General features: G+C 46.5%; 1 protein-coding gene across 1 annotated transcript in view; it reads left to right on the top strand.

The window, feature by feature from the left end:
- The first annotated feature begins 7,364 nt into the window (after nucleotides 1–7,364).
- LRRC74A (leucine rich repeat containing 74A) overlaps nucleotides 7,365–24,460 on the top strand; it is a 31,054-nt gene continuing 13,958 nt past the window's right edge. Inside the window, exons 1-7 of the mRNA XM_088840276.1 lie at nucleotides 7,365–7,401; nucleotides 8,894–9,022; nucleotides 11,881–12,053; nucleotides 15,219–15,326; nucleotides 16,340–16,436; nucleotides 19,756–19,805; nucleotides 20,159–20,240. Coding sequence (XP_088696402.1) covers nucleotides 7,365–7,401; nucleotides 8,894–9,022; nucleotides 11,881–12,053; nucleotides 15,219–15,326; nucleotides 16,340–16,436; nucleotides 19,756–19,805; nucleotides 20,159–20,240 — 676 coding nt within the window. The remainder of the gene's footprint in view (nucleotides 7,402–8,893; nucleotides 9,023–11,880; nucleotides 12,054–15,218; nucleotides 15,327–16,339; nucleotides 16,437–19,755; nucleotides 19,806–20,158; nucleotides 20,241–24,460) is intronic.

Genomic DNA, 24,460 nt, shown 5'->3' with positions numbered 1-24,460 from the left:
GCAAAGATCCTCTATGACCCACCTCCTAAAATAATGGAAATAAAAACAAAAGTAAACAAGTAGGACCTGATTAAACTTAAAAGTTTCTACACAGCAAAGGAAACTATAAATAAAGTGGAAAGACAACCCTCAGAATGGAAGAAAATAATAGCAAATGCAACAGCTGACAAAGGATTAATTTCCAAAATATACAAGCAGCTCATACAACGCAATACCAGACAAACAAACAACGCAATCAAAAAGTGGCGAAAAGACCTAAACAGACATTTCTCCAAAGAAGACGTACAGATGGGTAACAAACACATGAAAAGATGCTCAGCATCACTCATTATTAGAGAAATGCAAATCAAAACTACAATGAGATATCTCCTCACACCAGTCACAGTGGCCATCATCAAAAAGTCTACAAATAATAAATGCTGGAGAGGGTGTGGAGAAAAGGGAACTCTCTTGCCCTGTTGGTGGTGGCAATGTAAGTTGATATAGCCACTGTGGAAGGTGACATAGAGATTTCCTTTAAAAACTAGGAGTAAAACCACCGTATGACCCAGCAATCCCATTCCTAGGCATATACCCTGAGGAAACCAAAATTGAAAAATACACATGTACCCCAATGTTCATTGCAGCACTATTTAAAATAGCTAGAACATGGAAGCAACCTAATGTCCACTGACAGATTAATGTCCATCGACAGATGAACTGTGGTGTTGGAGAAAACTCTTGAGAGTTCCTTGGACTGCAAGGAGATCCAATCAGTCCATCTTAAAGAAAATCAGTCCTGAATATTCATTGGAAGGATTGATGCTGAAGCTGAAGCTCCAATACGTTGGCCACCTGATGTGAAGAATTGACTCACTGGAAAAGACCCTGATGCTGGGAAAGATTGAAGGTGGGAGGAAAAGGGGATGACAGAGGATGAGATGGTGGGATGGCATCACTGACTCGATGGACTTGAGTTTGAGCAGGCTCTGGAAGTTGGTGATGGACAGGGAAGCCTGGCATGCTGCAGTCCATGGGATCGCAAAGAGTTGGACACGACTGAGTGACTGAATTGAATGGAGAAACAGACAGAGAGAACAAACTTATGGACACAGGGAGAGGAGAGGAGAGGGTGAGATGTATGGAAAGAGTCACATGGAAACTTACATTACCATGTGTAAAATAGATAGCCAATGGGAATTTACTGTATGTCTCAGGGAACTTAAACAGGGTCTCTGCCTCAACCTAGAGAGTGGGATGGGGAGGGACATAGGACGGAGATTCAAGAGGGAGGGGACATATGTATACCTATGGCTGATTCATCCTGATGTTGGACAGAAAACAACAAAATTCTGTAAAGCAGTGATCCTTCAATTAAAAAATAAATAAGGTTTTTTAAGTCTAACATGGTAAAACAAACAAACGAACAAGAAGACTCCGTGATTCCAGTGCCGGGGACTTGGGTTCGATCCCTGGTTGGGGAGCTAGGATCCCACCTGCCTTGGAGCTACTAAGTCCACGTGCTGCAACTACTGAACCTGTGCCCTCTGGAGCGCTCAGGCCACAACTGGGGAGTCTGTGCGCTGCAGGGAAAGATCCCGAGTGCTGCAACAAACATCCCACGGCTGCAACTAAGACCCGGCACAGCCAAATAAATAATTTTAAAAAAAAAACCCTCTTTGAAGGATCTCTCTGGTGGTCCAGTGGTTAAGACTCTGTGCTTCCAGTGCAGGGGGAGCTAAGATGGCACATGCCACCCAGCACGGGCAAAAACAGAAATTGTTTGCAAACCCTCACTGTCCTCAAAATACAGTCAAACTCCATAGCATAGCACTAAAGACCCTTCATTACCTCCCTCCACTCACCTGCCATCTCATCTCTCAGCTCTTCATTCCCACCACAATTCATCTGCAGGGAGAATCACACTCCAGTCTTGCTGGAGACTGTAACTTGCTGTTGAGACTTTTACATGCTTTTTTCTCAGCCACATATACCTCTCCTTCCCTACCGGGCCTACCCTTCCCTCTGCCTTCACCTAATTACTGCCTAACAGACCTTCAAGTTTCAGCCTAGACCTTTCTTCCTCAAGAAAGCATTTCCGGGTCTCTAACACCCACCCGCCTACAGACACAGGACTGCCCACATCTGGACCACAGCCCTCCTTATTTGTTTCTGGAACATCCTCGCTTCCTCTGGGTTCAATACTGTCGCTGTCTGCTTACTCATCAGTAGCTCTCAGTGTACTGGATACGTCACGAGGTTCCCCACTCTATCCCCATCGCCCAGTGATTATCCGTCAATTAAAAATAAATAATTTTTTAAAAAGTATAACATGGTAAAAACAAACAAAAAGACTGCACAGTAAAGGAAACCATAAACGGGGTAAAAAGACAACCCTCAGCATGGGAGAAAATAATAGCAAGTGAAACAGCTGACAAAGGATTAATTTCCAAAATATACGAGCAGCTTACACAACTCAATACCAGAAAAACAGACAACCCAATCAAAAAATGGGAAAAAGACCTAAACAGACATTTCTCCTAAACAGATATTCAGTGCCAGGATATTCAACACATTCATTCATTAATAATTAGTTAATGAGAAATCATTCTTTCTGAAGAGCTCCAGTTCCTAAGGAAACCAATCATAATAAAACCCAAACTTGCAGAAGTAGACACATAATGGGGAACTTCTATGTATTTTGCAAAGGCTTATTTGCTTTCCAAAATAATTCTGAAAGTGCCTTTCCTTCAGAGTCTCCCACATACTTGAAATCCAATTTGATTTACAGTTGCCATTTAAAGAAAACCAGCCCTTACATAAAACTGGATATTCTTACACTTAATAATGAAGGCTCTGTTTCTTTCTGTGCTTCTGCTTGCTCCTCCCGCCTCCCCACATGATTTCTGCCTCCTATCCTTGACCCTTGGCTCTCCATTCCTTCCCACGGGATATTAGGACCTTCAGTAGTTATCCCATGCAAACAGTCATCAAACACAACAGCTCACTTTTTCCTAAAGGACCAGATAGAAAATGTTTTTGGTATTGCCGGCCGCGGATCTCTGTAGCAGCTGCTTGACTTCACGATTGTAGCGTGAAAACAGGCACAGAAATACCTAAACAAGTGGTCACAACTGTGCTTCAACAGAACTTTATTACAAAAAGAAGCAATGGACCAGACTGGGTCCTCAGACTTTAACTTGCCAACTCCTGAAATATGTAACCCGAGCACAGACCCTCCTCTGAACCATGACCAGCAGCTGCCTTGAGTGGGGGACAACCTTGTCTTGTTCAAGGAATGGCAAGAGGGTCAGTGTAGAGAGGCAGCAGCCAGAACTCACTGATATCCCAGCTCTAGCTGTGTGACCTTGAGCCAATAACTTAACCTCTCTGTGCTGTTTCCTCATCTATAAAATGGTACTAAAAGTAACATCTCATAATAGCTGTTAGACAGTTTGAATGTGTTTATACACGTAAGGGGGCTTCCCTCATAGCTCAGCTGGTAAAGAATCCGCCTGCAATGCGGGAGACCTGGGTTCAATCCCTGGGTTGGGAAGATCCCCTGGAGAAGGGAAAGGGTACCCACTCCAGTATCCTGGCCTGGAGAATTCCATGGACTGTATAGAGCATGGGGTCGCAAAGAGTCGGGCACGACTGAGTGAAAAATTGAAATACATGTAAGGACCATAGAACAATACCAGCATTTATAAGGGCGGTATAAATGGTTATAGGATAGTAAAGGGTCCCTCTGCCATGACCCCGGCTAACGAATAGATTGTAACATGAATGTTGGCAATAAAGAGGAAAACAGTCATTCTCTTAGTATTTGTGCATACCTTGCTCTGGGTGGCTTTCTCGTTGACTCATTGTCAATCAAAATCACAGCTCCCTCCCCCCAGAGACTGCCTCTCTTGCCCCACTCTGCGGATTGACTGTAGAGCCAGTTTACTGCCTTCCCACTAAGTGCCATAGGCCCACCTCCCAGCACCATAGCCGCTTATCTCACAAACTAGTAGCTCAAAGTACATTTTGGTTAGATGCTGATTATGTGGTTTTGGTTTGTCAATTGATCTTTGACAGTGGTGAAAAGACAATAAATCCTTGCCGGCGTGGGGAAGGATGGAGGGGAGGAATAGTTAGAGAGTTTGGGGTGGACATGTACACATGGCTATGCTTAAAATGGGTAACCAACAAGGACCTACTGTACAGCGCGTGGAACTCTGCTCAGTGTTATGTGGATAGATGGGAGGGAGCTTGGGGGAGAATGGATACGCGTATATGCATGACTGAGTCCCTTTGCTGTCCATCTGAAACAATCACAACGTTATTAATTGGCTATACTCCAATAGAAAATAAAAAAGGTTTTTTGGTTAAAAAGAATTCTCCAATAAATGGAGAAAGGATAGTCTTTTCAACAAGTAGTGCTGGAACCTGTAACAGCCATATGCATTTATATGTATATTGTATACTTCACACCTTATCTAAAGATTAATTCAAAATGGATTATAGAAAAAGTTCTGGAAATGGATAGTGGTGATGGTTATGAAACATTGTAAATAAAACTAATGTCGCTGGATTATACACTTAAAAGGGTTAAAATGGCAAACTTTATGTTAGTATATTTATCATGATAAAAAATTAATGAATCATAGGCCTAAATGCAAAAGCTAAAACCATAAAACTTCTAACATGAAACAGGAAAAAATCTACCTGACCTTGAGCTAGGTAGAGAGTTTAGATATGACACTGAAAGCATGATCCATAAAAGAAAAAAATTGATAATTTTGATACAATTTGACTTCATCAAAATTAAAATTTGTACTCTGTGAAAGACACTGTTAAGAGTAAGAAACTAAACCACAGACTGAGAGAAAAAATATTTGGAAATCACATTTCTGACACAGCACTTATATCTAGAACACATCGAGACTCAATGAGAAAATAAACAGTCCAATCTAAAATGGGCGAAAGAGCTGAACAAATAGCAGGAAGATGTAGGAACGGCCAATAAACATATGAAAGGGTGCTCAACATCATTAGTCATTAAGGAAATGCAAATTAAAGCCACCATGAAATACCACTACACACTTATTGGAATGACGCTCAAAAGCAAAACTGGCATATCAAGTATTGGTGAGACTTTGAAGCAACTGATGCTCATATATTCCTTGTGGGAATTCAAAATGATACAGCTGCTTTGAGTGACAACTCGATTCACCCAGTGCCTTTCTCCACCCTCTATTTGCCCAGAGCCCGTGAATAATATGGGCTTTAGATGTTTATTTTATTCTTTGGGTTACAGCACAATACTATCATTTATTTTGCTCTTCAAATTCCAATTCTGGCTATGGGAGCTCATTCAGGTTGGCTTCTGTGCACTTTCTACATGCCCCTCTTTTTTATTTTTGTTTTTGATCCCTTCCTTCTTTGCTGGCACCACAGAAATTAACCACCTTCCCAAGGAAAATAGAAACCTAGATCGGGGCACTGGCGTGCTCATCACCACTAAGCTGTCTCTGCTTCTGGTCCCTTTCAGTGGGTAAAGATAGAAAATATATGTATGTATAATAATCTCTGCATAACACGTCTATATTTACACCCATATATCCGTGTACATATATTAGGCAAAACCCCGGAATCCACTTGTAAACCTCTGACTCCATTCCAGCATCACTCTTTGTGAGGCCATGATGCCCCCCAGCACAACCTTTAACAATTGTCAGTACTACCTTTAGAAGCAGGTAAGTGGTGTCTCTGTTCAGTGGCTATTTGAGATGCCTTCCTCCAAATTTTCTAATTCACCTGTGGTACCTTAGACCACATGATACCGTTCAGGCAGAGCACCCAGAACTTAGACCAGGATCTAAATACTTTCTGGTCACCATTTTTCTCTTTTAAGAGAGAAATACCTCACTTTCTTATCCTCTGCACCAGTATGGAGGTTGATCAGATATCCCTGGGGTCTTCAGGACTCATGCCTACCAAGTTATCCTAGGAGGTGATCATTTCCTTTGGCCTGTTCAGTGTTTCTTTCACAGAACCACAGGAGATTGGACCACTAGAAATATTGTCATGCTGATTTAAGATTACTCAAATTGTTTATTTGAACAGAAGCTCTGCCAAAAGTATTTGCCCAGGACCTTCATAACCTAGGAGTGGCCCTGTCAATTTCTATCTTATATTATACATGCACTGGAAGATCCGAGTCTCAATCATGTCTGCATTCCCCTCCCCACTGTGGTGCTTATCTTAGTGCCTTGTATGTAACAGATGCTCCATAAATTTTCAGAATGAATGCCTGGAGGAATGAGTCATGTCTCAGATTCACATATTTCTTTTGATTCAAGGTTCTAACTATGTTTTCCCTACATGCATCCCCAGATCTTCATCATTCTTCTGAGTGGCAAAGAGGGATTCTCATGTCCCCAAGCCCTCCAGTCACTGACCTGCCCGTTGATGTGCTGATAGTTTATCAAGAAGGAACAAACACGCCTCCAGATTCTCTTGACAGGAAAATGCAAGTGAGCTTCAACTCCAAGGCATGTGAAAACAGCCAAGAGTGGGAATGATGGTTGAATGGCTTCAAGTTAGGCAGCCCAGTAGTTTGAACAGTGCTTTGGCTGCAACCAATTGTAGTGATAGAACATATGTTTGTCGTGATTTTGCTTTTGATCTTCTGCTCCAAGGTTGAGGATACTCTCCCAAGGGGGAAAGAAAAAAGCAAGAAGAAAACTGATCTCACCCATCACTGAAATATTTCGTACCCGAAGCACAACCACCTTGAGAGAAGAACATGGCAGTGGCTCTTCACGGTCACCTTTTTAAGGGGCTTGGGTTTGGTCCTGACTCAGAGGGAAATAGAACTCCACCGAGAGGCACCTCCCCACAACGCCTGCACACTCACCACCAAGCCTGGGCTTGGCCCCAGTGGACATAAGAGAAAAGATGACTGCCAGGGTCACCAAGAGGGCGGGAGGCTCGCTGTTGCCACGTCTACCCTTGTGGATCACAATGACGGCGTGAGGTCATGGAATGCTGAAGACGAAATGAAAGTGGGTCCTAAGTCATAAAGTTGCAGGTGGGTGGGCATCCTTTCAACAGGGCTCCCAGGAATAGAGCTATACCTCTCTCCCTGATGATCCTAGGAAGTAGCTCCCTCTCCCAGACAGAGTTGGGGTCAAATCCAGGCACGTCCCACCAAACCCCACTCTCCCCAGGGCTTGCTGGCATGGAAAGATAACTACAGGCTCCCTGCCTAAGATCTGTCTGGCTGAGGGCAGGGTACATAAACTTTGAGACAGAGGTGAATGGACCGGTAGCTTCTTAGGGAAGCAGAAGAAGGGTGGCAAGAAGCTGGCAGCGGCCCCCGAGAGGGCCCTGGCACCATGGACAATGATGAACCTCTTGAGCTTGAGACAAAAGGTGAAAATGCGTCCCATGTCTCACCACTCAGGCCCTTCTGGCTGCCTCAAGTGTAATGCCTAATGACTGTGCAGACCCAGAAGCCCTCTTCCCTCTTCTCGTGGGACCCTATAGATTTGGGATAATGTGTGATGACTGCAGGGCTGGCCAAACAGGGAGCGAGAGAGTTGCATGCAATGCTGGGCTAGAACTGGCTCATACCAGCTCTAGCTGACTTTAATTTTCATTCTGTGAGCTGGTTAATATCATGTTGGTAGTTGGGAATCCGCCATGTTGGGAATATTTACATCATTACGTTGGCTAACGAATCAGGATTTTTTTTTCTGGAGAGCCAGTTCAACAGTTAGCAACATTCCACTGGTTGGATGGAATTCCAACATTGTGTAGTGAAGAAATTAAGACACCATCACTTTTTGATAGCTATCTTTGATGGCTAAGCTGCTGTATGTCTTTTAAGTGTCAGACCACTGCTACTAATATTTCCACTCCTTGTCACACAGACCTTGACTTACAGGCTGGGAAGTAAATGTTGGAGCATGGGTCTGTGGACAAGGGCTGAGAGACACAGATCTCCGTGAGCTCGTGTGGAACCCCACTCTCTTAGAACCTGGGTGGTCAAAACTTGCGACCCCTGCCATGAATGCTCAGCCCACCTAAAAGAGTAGATTGGTTGAGTTTTGACAGGCCACCTGGTGGTGCAACCTGGCTTCCCCAGACCTTTGCATCCTGCTGACATGGCATGACTAGCCCTACCTTTGTGTGTGGCTTGTAGGAAGGAGCCCAGGACTGGTTCCTGATCAGAGGCCCAGGGACAGAAAAGTCCCATCTAGCAAGTGCAGGGGACTGGTGTGAGGAAATCCCAGGACTCATGTATTTAATCACAGCAATTCATCTCAACCCCTCAACCCCAGGGAGATTTGTAATCTCTTCCTTCCGCGTGGTCATAAATTTGGATTGGAAGGAAGAGAAGCTAGGTCAAATCCTTAGGAATCAAGTTAGCCCTCTGGTTCCCTGAGACTGCTTCTGTTCCGTTTTATTTTACATTTGACCCAAGTCACCTGCCCTGTCCCTTGCCCTCTGTGCCTGCCAATGAAGAAGCCTCCGCATCCGTACATGTCCTTTCTCTGAAAGAGTAAAGCAGACCCTGAACCCCACCCAAGCCACGAAGAAGGAAAAGAGGGAGCAAGTAGTCAGTGTCCAAGGCTGGCCCAACCCAGGGGCTGAGACGGGGCAAGCCTCCTGAAAACATGAAGGGCAGTTAGCACAGGAGGCTGCTTGGTGTCAGCACAGGGAGGGCTCGTAGGGTGAGGGCCCCCCAACAGGGCTGAGGGCACTCTTGAGCCGTATAAGGCTGGGGTCTGTGGCTGCAGCCAAGACCCAGGTCGGGTTATCAAGTGAAACAGAGGGGCAGGAAGGCCAGTGCTGGCCTCCACGGGAAAGGCCGATTGATGGCTTTCGTTTCCAGAATCAAGGAGCTGAGTTTTTCTTCCAGATGAGAGGGACAGCGTGTCTGCACCGCAGAGCAGTGACGAAACACTCTACTGTGAGGCTGAAGCCCCCGTGGCTGCTGAAAAAGAGAAATCAGCCCGGGAGAGCTCAGAGACAGATCTTGAAATTGAAGGTGAGTGTAGGCCTTTGAGGGGTGTGGGGTGGCTCGCCTGCCTGCTCAGAAGCTGCAGAGATCGGCCCCTGCCCTGAGGGACGTGCTGTGGGGAATGTGGCTGTGCTCAGCCTTAGGCCTCATCCTCCTCGAGACTGGCCGGCGGTGGCGGTCGCCGCTACCCCATGCCCATGGCATCAGCTTGTTGAAAGCTGGACCAATAAAAGGGCAGGGGCTTCCGGTTCTCTGCATGTGTCCACAAGTGGCCTGTATGTCACCTTTGCACCAGTTTCAGGAGGTGGGCGTTATTACCTGCCTTTTACAGGGGAGAAAACTGAGGTTTAGAAAGACTGCGCGAGTGGCCAAGAAACCTGCCAGCATCTGCTGACCCCATGCTCACCTCACTGGTCCATCCGCCCTCCGTGTGCCATATCCCTGGGGCCCCTGGAGGATCTGGGGCCCGTCTGGCAGGCTGGCGACTTTGCTCTTCTCACAGAGTTCTTGTTACCCCCAGTCGAGGGCCCCACATTTCCCTTCAACAAATCCAAGCATGTCTGGGTATGGGGAGGGGGCTCTGGCTGAGGGTTATTGCAAACATCATCTCCACCCTCTCCTCCCTCCCGGTTCCCCCAAGGAAGGGGGTGCGGAAGAAGGACACAGAAAGCAGAGCCAGAACAATGCTGGCCCCGCCTGATGGGCTGGCCTCAGACTTCCCAAACTGAACCCCGTCCTCTCCTGTGTTCCGGAGCTGGGGGGTGCACTGTGATCAGTGGCTGGAGACATGCAGGCGAGGCTGTTCTGCCGAATTCAGCTGTGTGGCTCCCCTACACGGTCACCTCCCCGCCAGAGTCAACCTACAACCTCACCCTCAACACAGACCTCCTCCTGCCACCCCCCGGGGAATCCTGTTGTTCCTTTTCTAACTTCTTTCCCACTTCAAGGTTGCTGCTGACGCCGATTGCAACACCCAATTTTACAAGGTCAGAGGGGTGTCAGAAACGATGGACGTTGCTTCCCAGTTTCTGGCTCCTATCTCTTTCCCCCTCCCCACACCCATGGCCAGCAAGTGATAACACTGTTGCAAACAGCCTCTAAAATATAACTGTAGTGCATACAGCTAGAAGTGGTCAGCGGACTGCAACAGAGGAGAGTGAGTTCCAAGGACAAATCTGGGGGTTACCTATCCTGCTTGGGCAAACAGGAACCTCTAAGGACTGAATGTGGGCCCCATAGTTCTGTGTTGGACGGAAACTCAGGGCTCAGCTCCTCCAGTTTCTAGCACCCCCTACAGCTGACACTGAGATGCTGAGGATGGGGCAGGAAGTCTCTCCCGCGAGGGCAGGAAGTCTCTCCCGCGACGGCCCGAGACAGGAGCCCGGGCAGGAATAGCAAGCTGGTGGAGAGGCTACAGAAGAGAGAGAAGAGGGATGTTACTCTATTTTGCAGTCTATTTTGCACCCCAAGAGCCACTTGGCAAACTGTGACCGGGGAGATGCTACTTGAATCTCATGGGTAGAGACCAAGAATCTTGCTCAGGGACTTCCCTGGTGGTCCAGTGGTTGACTCCATGCTCCCATTGCAGGGAGCACCAGGGTTCAATCCCTGGTTGGGAAAGATCCTACACGTTACATGGCATAGCCAAAAAAAAAGTATGAAGAAAAGCATCCTGCTAAATATTTTACACTGCATGTAACAGTCCCTCAAAGAAGAGAATTATCCAATTCAAAATGTCCATAGTGCTGAAGCTCAGAAAACCCCCTGGTCTACAATCACCGGGAAAAGAAGGCCAATTTGTAGCTGTGCCTATAAAATCAACTTGCTTGCAAAGACGTTGTCCTTCCACCAACAAGGCTTTCGTTGTCCATCTTAGAAATGTTTAGGGTGAGTTGGCCAACCCCGCCCAGGGATGTGAAGGGAAAACAGATGCTGGCTTAGACCCCAGCTGGCCCTGGGAAGCCCTGCATCAGTGGAGCTTATTTAATGAGGACAGGGTCATGGGGCATCCAGAATCCAGGGAGGCCCACTGCCAGCTGCCCACTAGCCAGGATGGTCTACAGTCCAAGGAACTCAGCCCCCAGCCCCCAAGCTTATTTGTTTCCAAGGGATTTGGTGATCTCTCTATTCTTGCATGTGCAGAAGCCCACTGCGTCCTACTTGGGCTTTTTCTAGTTGGGAGTTCTCTAAATCTTTCATAAAACTTTGAGGCTCACCTTTTAACAGTGGTAATGAAACTAAAGGCTTCCCAGGTGGCACTAGTGGTAAAGAATCCACCTGCCGATGCAGGAGACACAGAGATGCAGGTTCGACCCCTGGGTCGGGACGATCCCCTGGAGGAAGAAATGGCAACCCACTCCAGTGTTCTTGCCTGGAAAATGCCATGGACAGAGGACCTTGGTGGGCTGCAGTCCATAGGATCACAGAAGAGTCAGACACAACTGAGCACAGTGAAACTAAAACTGCAGTGGAAACTCCCTCAGCTGTCAGCAAACCGCCAGCTTTGTGTCTGGCTGGCCTTTCAAAGGCGCCCCCAGGTGGGCACAGACGGGCTCACACGTCCTTAAGGCCATCCTTCCGCACCCTTGCTCAGTCAACCTGGGAAGGTGGGAGTGAAGCACATCGTTTCTTCCAGGTAGTTTGGAGTCTAAAACCAGAGAGCTTCTCTCTTACCCAAAGGGAGACGTCCCCCTGGGGTTTTCTGGAGTCAGAGTCTCCCACCACAGGCTGACCTTCCAATTGGAACTGGAACATACACACACAGGATCAGACCCTTAGGCAGAGAGCACACCAGTCAGAATCAAACGTGGTCTGGGTTAGCAGGAAGATAAGGCAAAGGAAGAAGAGAAACTCTGCTTCTTCCTCTTGCATCTTTTTTTCTGCAGATACCGAGAAATTTTTCACCACTGGACAAAAGGAGCTGTACCTGGAGGCCTGCAAACTGGTGGGCGTGGTGCCCGTCTCCTACTTCATCCGGAACATGGAGGAGTCCTACATAAACCTCAACCACCATGGGCTGGGCCCCAGCGGAACCAAGGCTATTGCTATAGCCCTGGTGGTGAGCATGCCAGTGGGGGCACGTGAAGCCCAGCAGAGGTGGGGGCTTGACAGGGTGGTGGGCCCAACAGTCAGAGAACCCTACTGTGGGACCTGAGTTGCAACCTCTTTGCCCACCTTGCCCTAGGTTCTGCATGTTATTGTTTAGTTGCTTAGTCATGTCCAACTCATTTGTGATCCCATGGACTGCAGCCTGCCAGGCTCCTCCGTCCCTGGGATTCTCCAGGCAAGAACACTGGAGTGGGTTGCCATTTCCTTCTCCAATGCATGAAAATGAAAAGTGAAAGGGAAGTCGCTCAGTCGTGTCCAACACTTCACGACCCCATGGACTGCAGCCTACCAGGCTCCTCCATCCATGGGATTTTCCAGGCAAGAGTACTGGAGTGGGCTGCCATTGCCTTCTCCTGTTTACCACTGAGCCACCTGGAATCCCAGACTCTTCATGACTATCAGCTATTTCTCCAATAGGCGTAGATGCCCATTACCTCCTAGGAAGGAGGTTACTAGAGACCCGGACCTTGAAAGTCTGTGCTCTTTCATATCCAGGAAACAAAGGCACAAGGCTGTGGACACTGGGAAAGCAACTGATCTGGGCTAGGGCCCAAATGCTAGTGCAAAAACACAAGACAAAATATCAGCTGGGTCTCCATTCCGAAGCTCACCTTTGCGCTAAATGAGTTCATTACTGAGCCATTCCATGCCACGTCTGCCTTTTGCAATATTAGGTGTAATTCTTCAAGATCACACTGCAGAGTGAATCCTGTTTTCTCACAGGAATAATGTTCTTGCTCAGTTTGGCATGAGTGAACAAGGACTTGACCTTGAACTTACTATATAGAGTTAGTATTTATAATTGATGGTATGCAACACTGACTCCATCTCAGGAAAACAATGTAACAGGTGTATGTCAGCATAACGCTGTTTGTTCAGTTAGGACAGTAAAGAAAAAGTTTGATTTTTTTTAAAAAAAGCACTCATTTTTGGATCTATAACAGCATTTGCACTTAGTGCATGCTCATTAAGAAGTCACTGAACGTGACCCTGGGGAGGAGAAGGGAAGGGAGGGAAGAGCAGAGAAAGAACAAAGCCATCTTGAAATTTATGGAGCGTTGAAAGACTGATTAATGAAGTGTTAGGAATGCACCATTACCTCATGAGCTTCATGGGAAAAAAAAATGGAATATAATGAAATCCACTCAGGACTTGGGCCACTTGGCTCTCAGGAACAGCAGTTTCTGTTTAGGGGGAGTTTTTCTTCCCTGATTCTCTGTATCACCCATTTGACAATTAATCACTGTGACATTCCCATGAACTGAACTTTTAATTATTACTGATATCTCCGGTACAGTTGAACTTCTCACACATCGTGCTCTCCCCTGGCTTAGATGAAGAGCGCCCCGATAGGAGGGGTCATTTTCATACTTCTTGGGATCTATCCCTCCTCCACCAATCTCCATGCCCCTGGACTTAGTGGGCTGTGGAACCCTGCAGAGGAGGGCTGGTTTCTGTTTATCCCTGTTTCCTCGGCAGCTGGCACAGAGGGTGACAAATACATACTCGCCCCTGTGAAATGAATGTGGATGGACTTGGCGATGGGGCCCACCTGCTGCACCACGCACAGTGCTGGCGCCCAGGACGACTCTGAAAGTGGTCCTTCAGTCCCAGTTTCTGCTGAACGACACCTAGACTTGGAGGCCCCCTGAGCCATCTCACTTGCCTTTGAGCCCAGCTGAACTTTGCTACCACCACCCCCTCCCCACAGAGAGCTGAGGCCAGAAGACGCTCCCTGAGGGCCCCGGGGGACCTTCCTGCGTGGCTGTAGTTCACTTTGTGGCACTCTCCCCTTGCTTGGGAGGAGAGCTCTTAGCACATTCTACTTCTCTCACGGCTTGGGCACTTCGAAAGTGCTCAAATCCAAAGATGAATCTGTTCTCTCTGCCTTTCTGCACAGGGAACGAGGCGGGGAAGGGAAGGATGGAAGTTCTGGTTAGAGCTAACCCCAGTCCCTCTTGCTGCAATGCTAGTCATTTCCACTTGCCTTGTTCCCTGTGGGAATGCAGACTAGCTTGGATGTAGATATTTATTTAAGATTTAGGTTCTAATACGTATCAGTACCAAAGGAGAAGGGCGTGGGGAAGAATTGGGAGATTGGCATTGCCATATATACACTATTGAAACCGTGTATAAAATAGATAACTAACGATACCGTACTGTGTTGCACAGGGAGCTCCACTGAATGCTCTCTAGTGACCTACGTGGGAAGGAACTCCAAAAAAGAGGGGTAGAGCTGATACACTCTGCTGTACAGCACAGGCTAACACAACATTGTAAAGCAATTATACGCCAATAAAAATTAATTAGGAAAGGATTTAAGCTCCAGTTCCCTCCAAACAGCCTTGAGGCAACATCCTGACTGTCAGAGAGTCCAGATAAACCTTAAGCCTAAACTAGAAGAGAGGCCTCTGAGCAAGATGGCCCAGGAGAGTGTTAGGCTTAAATACCCTTCTTAAATGTATCAGGGAGGCCTGGCGTGCTATAGTCCATGGGGTCACAAAGAGTTGGACATGACTGAGCGACTGAACTGAACTGAAATGTATCACGTTCTCCTTAATCCTGGAGTAGGTCACAGGCCTCTGTTCCCCTCACCCTTGTGCCTTCCCCTGTGCAGGACTCTGTTGTCATGTCCCTCTTCTAAATCCCCCCTGGGAATCCCTTTCTGGGGAGGGAGGTGCCCAGAAGAAGCATGTCCTAGCAAAACTTCCCTGGTGGGTCAGTGGTGAAAAACCCACCTGCCAAAGCAGAAGACACGGGTTCGATCCCTGGGTCAAGAAGATCCCCTGGACTAGGGAAATGGCAACCCCCTCCAGTACTCTTGCCTGGGAAATCCCATGGACAGAGGAGCCTGGCGGGCTGCGGTCCACCGGGGGTCTCAAAGAGTCGGACAGGACTTAGTGACGAAGCAACAACCCCAAAACAAAACTCATGGAGGGTGGCAGTTCCCCTGCCTTATTCTCCTGTTGCTAGCCGCTCCTCCAGAACTGCTAGCCTGCACCTCCATACCCTCTGACATAGCCAGGAGGGGTGATGGGTTCTGGGCAAAGGCAGGGAACTGACTCTATCACCATCCATCTTTCTCTCTCCCCGCCTCCCCTTGTGGTGGCTGAAGTCCAACACAACTGTCCTCACGCTGGAGCTGGCGGACAACTGCATCATGCAGGAGGGCATCTTGAGCCTGGTGGAGATGCTGCAGGAAAACTACTACCTGCAGGAGCTGGTGCTGTGCCCCGTTCTGCCTGATCCCACCTCCACACTCAGGGTCTCAGAGTTCACCCGAGACAGGCCAGGGGTCCCCACCCAAGCCCAACCTCCAGGCTTTCTGCTGTCAATCCGCGGGCTCCTCCCCACTAGAAGTGACTTCTCAGAGGAGGTTCCACACTAAGAGGCTGACCAGGGACTCTGCGTTCCCCGTGGGCATAGGAAACCCTGAGAACCTATTTCCATCTGACCTCACAAGTCCCTAAATGGACAAACTTCTTCAGAGTTGCCTTCCCGTGAACTTTCTTAAAGAAACTAAAGTCACGAGATAATTTCATAAAATACAATGTGTCCAGAGATAGATGATGGTGATGGTTGGACACCAGCGTGAAAGTACTTCAGCCCACTGAGCTGTCCCCTTCAAAATGGTTAGGATGGCAAACATTGTGTTATGTCTATTTTACTACAGTGTTAAAACTTGAAAAAATAAGGAGAAAAAAAAGACCAAGATTATAAAGATGAAGTTATATAACGTCCCTCCCACCAGCCTGAATGGACTGTGTGCATTTATACCCCAACTTCCAAGGACAGTAATTCATGCTTCAGGAACCAATGAAGGGAATTACAATAATTGCTTACTCTTAACTTGTTTTTCAGTTGTTTCATACTAAACCCTCCAAATAGTTGTCTTAGGTTTTAAAAAAAAAAAAAAAAAAAGTGCAATGTGCTTATGTAAAATACCAGGGCGAAACTGGGGAGGTGGGGGAAGTCTTTGAGGTCAGCTTCAGAGAACTGAGACCAGCCTAGGGCCTCGCCATGAAACATCAGAAAACCAGGGATCCTTTCCTCCTCCTCACCTCTTTCTCCTCCTCCTCCTCCTCCTCCTTTTAACCTCCCTAACCCTTCCAGTCCTTTGACCTAACACCTGCTCTCTCTACCCCAACCTTCCCTTAGGACAGGCCTCAAGTAAGCCCCCAGCCCCCATCATTGGTTAACTTCTTTTACATACAGAAGTGTTCTCTTGCCTTTTAGAATGTTTCCGACAATGGTCTCGGCTTGGAGGGGGCCAGAATCCTCTCCGAGTTCCTCCAGAATAACACCTCCTCGCTTTTCAGTCTTCAGCTTTCAGGTGAGCCTATGCAGGGCTTCCCAGGTGGTACTAGTGGTTAAGAATCTGCCTGCCAATACAGGAGACGTAAGAGACACAGGTTCAGTCCCAGAGTGGAGAAGATCCCCTGGAGAAGGAAATGGCAACCCCCTCCATATTCTTGCCTGGAGAATTTCGTGGACAGAGGAGCCTGGTGGGCTACAGTCCCTGGGGTAGCAGAGAGTCAGACACCACTGAAGCAACTTAGCACTCGGGCCTGGCGCTTTCTTATGTGAAAGTTTGTATATTTACTGTTATCAGGTTCATCAGTCTTTTCTTTTACGGTTTTGATTTTTGTAGTCTTGCTTAAAAACTGTTTCCTACTTCAGATTTTAATGTATTTTATTTTCTTCAAATATTTTTGTAATTTTTTTTCCCACATAGATCTTCAATATATCTGGAATTTATTTTTGTTCATGGCATTAGGTAGAAATCATACATGTTATTTTCACCTGGCTAAAATTCATAGCCAGGTGCCCAGCTTCATTAATTGAATATCTTATCCTTTGCTGACTAACTTGAATGCCATTTTAACATATATTATTAAAGTGTGTGTTAGTCAGTCATGTCCGACTCTTTGCAACCCCATGGACCCACCAGGCTCCTGTGACCATGGAGTTCTCCAGGCAAGAATACTGGAGTGGGCAGCCATTCCCTTCTCCAGGGGAGCTTCCCGACCCAGGGATCGATCCTAGGTCTCATGCGTTACGGGCGGATTCTTTACCATCTGAGCCACCAGAGAAGTCCATCATATATTAAATTGCCATATAAATATAGATTCCTTTCTAGAGTCTCTATCACATTTCATTCATTTATTTCTATGTCAACATTGTACCGTTTTCGTATTTGTTTAAAATATTAAAATTATAATATGTTATAATTAGTTAAAATTTATAAAATACATCAAGTATGTAATATTCAATATATTAGTTTTATACTTATGTTATATGCTTATATTAGATATTTTAATATGTTTTGAGCTTCCCCAGTGGCTCTGCAGTGCAAGAATCCTCCTACAATGCAGGAGACACAGGTTCTGATCCCTGGGTTGAGAAAATACCCTGGAGAAGAAAACGGCAACCCACTCCAGTATTCCGACCTGGGAAATCCCATTGACAGAACCTGGCAGGCTGCAGTCCATGGGACTGCAAAAGAGTCATACGTGACTTAGCGACTAAACAACAATAATGTTTGATTATTTGAGTGGACAAAGTTTGACCTTTTTCAAAGTAACCTTGGCTATTCCTGGACAGTTTCTCCTCCAGGTGAATTTTAAAATCATTTTGTCAAGTTCTATTAAAAAAAAACTTATTGGGATTTTGGGTGGAGTTATAGTTAATGTTCTCGGAGAAAGCAATGGCAAGCCACTCCAGTACTCTTGCCTGGAAAATCCCATGGATGGAGGAGCCTGGTAGGCTGCATTCCGTGTGGTCGCTAAGGGTCGAACACGACTGAGCGACTTCACTTTCACTTTTCACTTTCACACATTGGAGAAGGAAATGGCAACCCACTCCAGTGTTCTTGCCTGGAGAATCCCAGGGATGGGGGAGCCTGGTGGGCTTCCGTCTATGGGGTCACACAGAGTCGGACATGACTGAAGTGACTTAGCAGCAGCAGCAGCAGCATAGTTAATATTCTAGATTAATTCAGGAAAGAACTGACATATTCAAAATATTGAACAACTTCATTTAAGAACTTGGTTTCATCAGGTTTTTTTATGTTCTTCAATAAATTGTTATAGTTTTATTTCATTATTAGTCATGCATATTTCAGATTAGCTTTATGTCTAGGCCTTTATCATTGCATTCTTATGAGAACAGAATGTTTTTTCTACCACTTTTTCTAATTACATATTGCTGGTATGTATGAGCGCTATTAATTTTTGTATGTTGAGCCTATTGTCAAATCATTTTATTGAATTATCTTACTAGTTCTGACATTTTGTTAATATTCTTGAATTATTTGTGTAGATGATAATGTCTGCAAACAATGGACGTTTTTGTCTCTTCTTTCCAATATTTATGGCTCCTGGAGAGTTTTTTTGGTTGTATTGGCTAAGACCTCTAATATAACATTAATCCAGAAAGTTCTTTGCAAAAATACAAACTTCCCAGCCCTATCCCAGGCTGCTAAGTCAGAATCTTTAGGGGGAAAGCCTAAGAGTCTGTATTTTTCATCTCTCTTCCAAATAATTTCTTACAGCCGACGCAGGACAGGTAACAAATTGTATGACTACAGCAATTTGAGAAACAGATTGCACGAGTTTATACATTGACTCGATCGTCATCTCATTTCACTCCACCGGTGCCAGCAACAACCAAGAAAGTATTTGTGCCTCAGTGATTCATTCATTCCTTCAGGATTAACTGAGCACCTGCTAGGTGCCAAGCACCTTTTGAGTGCTAGAAACATGCGGTTTATTAAGCTTTCAAAGGAGAAATTTGGGGATAGGAATTTGTGTCACCTATTCCCCCCAAATCACCAATGTTTTATCAATGGATTCCTTAGCAGGGCCAGGGCTAGGATAAGACAAGAAAGGCACTTGCTTCAGCCACAGAACTTAAGGGGCAACAAAAAACTCAGTAACCAAGTAAATAACATCTTAAAGCAACATTTTTAAAAGCCAGAATTAATACAAAGATAAATCCATGGGTGAAGGAAAATAACAACACTTTAAATAAAGCATAGAATCCCACAGGGACAGATTGGAGTAAAGTATAGGGTCAGATCCTGCTTTTATTTAAACTTTGGTTCATCATAGATGTTTTTGCACTGATTTGGATTTTAAACTATTAAGATGTTATTCATTGCGATTACCGAGATTTTTGGCACCTGTTCGATTTTGCACGCACGGTAAGTGCTTCATTCATCTCTCCAGTCCCAGCTCTGCTGCTTAGACTTGAATTAGCATTTTTAGAACATCACAGAGTTTAGGCACAAGGCCAGGGGTTGATGCTATCAGTGGATGTACAGGGCATGGTGTACCAACTCTTGAAACTCCCTGCAGAGTCATGGCAGAGAGAGAAGGGAAGGAGCATTAAAGAGATGGTAATGAGCTGCCTTTCTTCCTGTGTGTGCCTCTATGCCCAAACACTGCTTCAAGCATTTGCCCAAACCCCCCGCCCATCCAGGCTGCAACACTGAGCCGAGTTCCACGTGCTACACAGTGCGTCCTTGCTGGACTTGCCACCATCTCTATGTCCGACTATTCCAAAGGCAAGAAACTGGCAGGACTAGGATATGGAGGGTTAGGGAGCCTTAGTCTGAAGAACACTGCTAATGCCCCCTCCCTTCACTGCAGGAAATAACTTCAAGGAAGAATCTGCAGAACTGTTCTGTCAAGCCTTGTCGGTAAGAAGCCAGGGGTGCGGGTGCAGCCAGCCCCATGAGCGATGCTGCTGGGACATGGGTGGCTCTGAGCATCAGGAAGGAGTGAGGCCACTTGCCTGGTGTAGGGAGCTGCTGAGTGTTCAGACTCCAGTCCTATCGAAAGCCTCAGCAAGTGGTAGGACTGTTTGGACGGTGCTAAATTCTCCCAGCAGTCATCAACTGTTTTACAGGAAATGAACTGTCCTCCGTCTAAGAACACTAGCCTACTTAATTTTCAGCATACGCGGGCCCCCATCATATGTTCCAAGTGAGGCATTTGCAGAGAAGGCAGAGAAGACAAAAATCACCTCTCTCTGCACTGTTTCTTTTTCTAGAACAATTACAGAATTAAATCACTGGATCTCAGTCACAACCATTTCTGTGATAAGGCAGGCGAGTACCTGGGGCAGATGCTAGGTGAGTCCTGCTGCGAAGGGAGGGGCCCGGAAAAGGGAGGGATGTCGGGTAGGATGGCTTGTCAGAGCTCATCTCCTTTTTTTTATTGTTATTGAAAGTTCTGATTATAAAAAGTAATGTAAACGATACGCCAAATTCATTTTGAATGGAGTAAACATCTGAATGTGGGAAGTAAAAACACTTTAAAATGATTAGATTAGAATAACATAGAAGTAACTTGTTTCTATGAGAAGTAATACAGAGAGATGACTTCAGGGAGGCTAAAGATTATTAAACAGAAATGGGCGCACACTGTAACAAAACAGTGGGCAGAAAGTGCAAGAAAAATGATTCATTCATTTGACAACAGTAAAGTTGAAAACTTTCAGATGATAAAAGAAATTGTGGGGCAATAATAGAAGACAAGCACTAGTTAGGGAGTAGAAATGTAGGACATTTGTAAAATATAAAAGATCACTGTTCAGAATACTGATGGAAGGTCCTCTAGCTCAATTAGGCAGTGATAAATACGCCCAGTAAAAAAAAAAAAAAAAAAACTGGCCAAAGCACATGGACGGTGACCAAAGAAAACCAAGTGTCTGCACTCTTCAGTAATTAAAAACATGCAAAAGAAAACCACAAACAGATCGCCTTTGTCATCTAGCAGAGCTGTAACAATTTCCCATCAGAGAATATCAATGGAAGTGAAAACAAACCAAAAATAGGGACACTCACAAGTCTGCTAGATAAAGGCACTCTGGAGAACAATTTGACTACATTTAGTGATATATTGGAAATGAATATATTCTATGACGCAGTTCACCTCTATCGGTGTCTCAGAGAAGGTCTCATGCATACAGAGAGAGCTGTCCGAGGAGGTTCATTATAACAAAAGTGTTATAAAAGGGGGGTTAAAAAAAACAAAACTAAACGTTCACTCCTGGGGAAATGAGTAGAACCAGAGAGGACTCCTAGCCGTGGGGACAGAGTGCTAATCTAGACGGGGAGGGGAGAGGAAACCACCCAGGGAAGGTGGCTCTTTTCTGAAACCTGTATATAAAAGAAGAAACAGCCGTGCTATATAGCTTTCCAGGAAGAAAGCCTGTTGGAGGAACTTGGGCAGACAGTGTGGCTGAAGCGCAGGGGACGGGGGAGGAGAATGGAAGGGGGAGAGGTCTTTGAGGTGGCGGGCAGCCCCTCATGTCGGGTTGTTGGAGCCACGACACCCACAGAACCTGGGTTTCGTTCAACGCACGGCGTGTCACGAAGGATGTGCGCGTGGGAATGATGAGGGACAGCTGGGAGGCTCAGACCCGCTCCGTGACTCCTGCATCCGAGGAGGACAGGAGGGGAGGAGGGAGGCATGGTGTTCCAGACCCGGACAGAACCACAGCGTGAGCTCAGCCAGGAGGCTCGCGGAGGGGATGGATTCAGAATATGCTCTGGAAGTAAAGCCAAAAGGACTTGCTGATGTGAAGAGGGAGGAAAAGGGAGAGAGAAAAGATAGATTCCTGATTCTTTTGTTTCAGTTCCTGGTGAGACGGAGGTGGTGGTTACTCAGTGGGGGAAACTCAGGGAGTCACAGTACGAAGGGGCAGGAGTTAGGAGTCAAGGTGTCTGCTTTTGGCCAGGAAGGGCTTTCGATGTCCATTTGACGCCAACACGGAGATGTCAGGAAGGTGGTTTGCTGGGTCAGTTTAAAGCATGGAGAATAGGTCAGGATTGGAAACATATTTGTGATGTATTTAAAGTCACGTGTCCAGATGAGGTCGTCCAGGCGAAAAGTACAGACAGAGTTGAGTAGGGGGCCATCCTGCAGCCCCCGGGGTCACTCCAACATTTTAAGGGGTCACAGAGGAGGAGGCAATGGCACCCCACTCCAGTACTCTTGCCTGGAAAATCCCATGGACGGAGGAGCCTGGTAGGCTGCAGTCCATGGGGTCGCAAAGAGTCGGACAAGACTGAACGACTTCACTTTCACTTTTCACTTTCATGCATTGGAGAAGGAAATGGCAACCCACTCCAGTGTTCTTGCCTGGAGAATCCCAGGGATGGAGGAGCCTGGTAGGCCGCTGTCTGTGGGGTCTCACAGAGTCGGACACGACTGAAGCGATTTAGCAGCAGCAGCAGAGGAGGAAGAGGAGCTGGAGAGGGAGTGATGAGTCAAATAGCAGGGAAAGTGAGTTACCAAGGAACCACATGGGGGGAAGTATTTTCAAGAAGGGAGAGGTGGTCAGCTGGGTGAAGTACTGTTTAGAGGTCAAATAAGAAGACAGAAAAGTGACCACAGGACTTGCCAGCATGGAAATAACTAGTGAGGGAGTATGCAAACCCAGCTGGAGTGGGTTGAGTTGAAAATGAGATGCAAAGAAGTGGAAATGGCCATGCAAGCAACTCCAGGTGCTCCCCTGAGACGTGGCTGGAACAGAAAGACAGGTGGCGTAGAGTCCAGGAAGGTTTGCAAGGATGGGAAATGCTGATAGGAAGAAGCGAAACAGAAAATGATGATGGGGAAGGAGAAGGAGATAATTATAGGAGCGAAGTCCTGGAAAAGACAGGAGGCGAAGGTATCCGTAACGAAGACGGAGGGGTGGCCTGAGAGCAGTGGGGACCCTCATTCACTGAAACGAGGGGGAGCCCCAGAGCGGGTGTGGGGGCAGTGGGGCCGGAGACGGCATTTTGGGGGGCGAAGCTCTCTCCCCGCATTGGAGCCGTCTCCTCAGCAAAACAATGAGGCAAGATCTTCAGCTAGAGCGGAAGGAGCGGAAGAGCTGCGTGTAAACGAACTGTTGGGTATTTTGAGTCTCCCTTTGAAAACTAATTGTCAAACATTTTAAAATTAAATTTTAAAACATAAATTTAAAATGAGACAGACTAACTTCTGTTTTAATATGGTTGTCACCGTACTACATATGCAGCTTTTAAAAAATTTTGTGTATTAAAGCTACCAAATATAAGATGATTACTATGTGACAGGCATCACGCTAGGCTCTTTACATCAATCTTTACCAAAAAAAAAATGCCTTTGTAAAGGTTAACATTCCCATGTTATAGATAAGAAAACAGAAGTAAGGGAAGGATAAGTAAGCCAAAGAATCTGCATCAATGTGGAAGAACCAGGTTTGAGCCCTAGGTTGGGAAGATCCCCTGGAGGAGGGCATGCAACCCACTCCAGTATTCTTGCCTGGAGAATCCCATGGACAGAGGAGCTTGGGAGGCTACAGTCTGTGGGGTCGCAAAGAGTCAGACACGACTGAACGAATCTCTGCCTTCTGTCTAAGGTCACATAGCTAGGAAGCGGTGAGAACAGAATTAAACTTTTAATTTTGTGGTCTTTTAAGAGGAGGAGTGCGAGGTGTAACTTAAGTGGGGGGCATGGCACAAAAGAGGAAAGACGGGTAGGAAGAGATTGAGGGAGACAGGCAGGGGGAGAATGAAAGCAGGAGAGAAGTTTGTCCTCAATACGACAGACGGTGGTGTGGGAGAGTCTGTCCTGGCGGCTGATACAAGGGAAAGACGTGATCAGTGCAGAACGCTCTGTCCATAAAGAAACAAAACAGAAAAACACATTCTCCTGGGCCTGAAGGCGGCTCCTCCCACTCAGTGTCCTTCAAGAGCACTTTCGTCTCTTCCCAGTAGTGTCCTCAGCACATCCGCCCTCCCCAGATAAAAATGACAGTGGCGACGTGTTTAAATAGAGTGCTTTCCCAGCCCTGTGCAGCCTGTGATCAAAAGCACCTTTAAGTCTAAAAACCAATTTCGGTGCACACCCAACTTCTAGACAAGCCTGATGTCGGCCCTCTTCCACTGGCTGTATCCCTAAAGTTCCCCTGGATGGACATTCTGGGGCCCCCACTGCTCCCATAGGTCTCCATGAAAATAGCCCACGATAGAACTCGCCATGCCCCCCACAGTCTCCCTATGTAAACAACCCCTGTTTCCCAGGCTGTCTCCATCTGTGTTAAGGACTGTGTAGTTTCCAGCAGGTGGATATTTGTGTTATGCTTTACCCCTCCCCTGTGAGTCACAAACCTCACTTTTGTAAGTGACGTCGTGGTAAACACCTGCAAGTGTGTCACTCTTCTTACACACTAGACTGTCTCCTTAGGAAGAGTCTCAGGGGTGATATTGCCGTGAGATGGAGCAAACAGATTTTAGGAGGAAAATGTCTGTGACCAGACAGTTCAGAGTGTATCCTGTGCTTGCCACCTGCAATGTATGAGTATCTCACTATGCTGCTG

The sequence above is a fragment of the Moschus berezovskii genome, chromosome 9, assembly GCF_049115385.1.
Source record: "Moschus berezovskii isolate FMDL1 chromosome 9, NW_MosBer_1.0, whole genome shotgun sequence".
Lineage (NCBI taxonomy): Eukaryota > Metazoa > Chordata > Mammalia > Artiodactyla > Moschidae > Moschus > Moschus berezovskii.
Note: the sequence above shows the minus strand (reverse complement) of the source record. Positions and strands in the feature narration are given on the sequence as shown.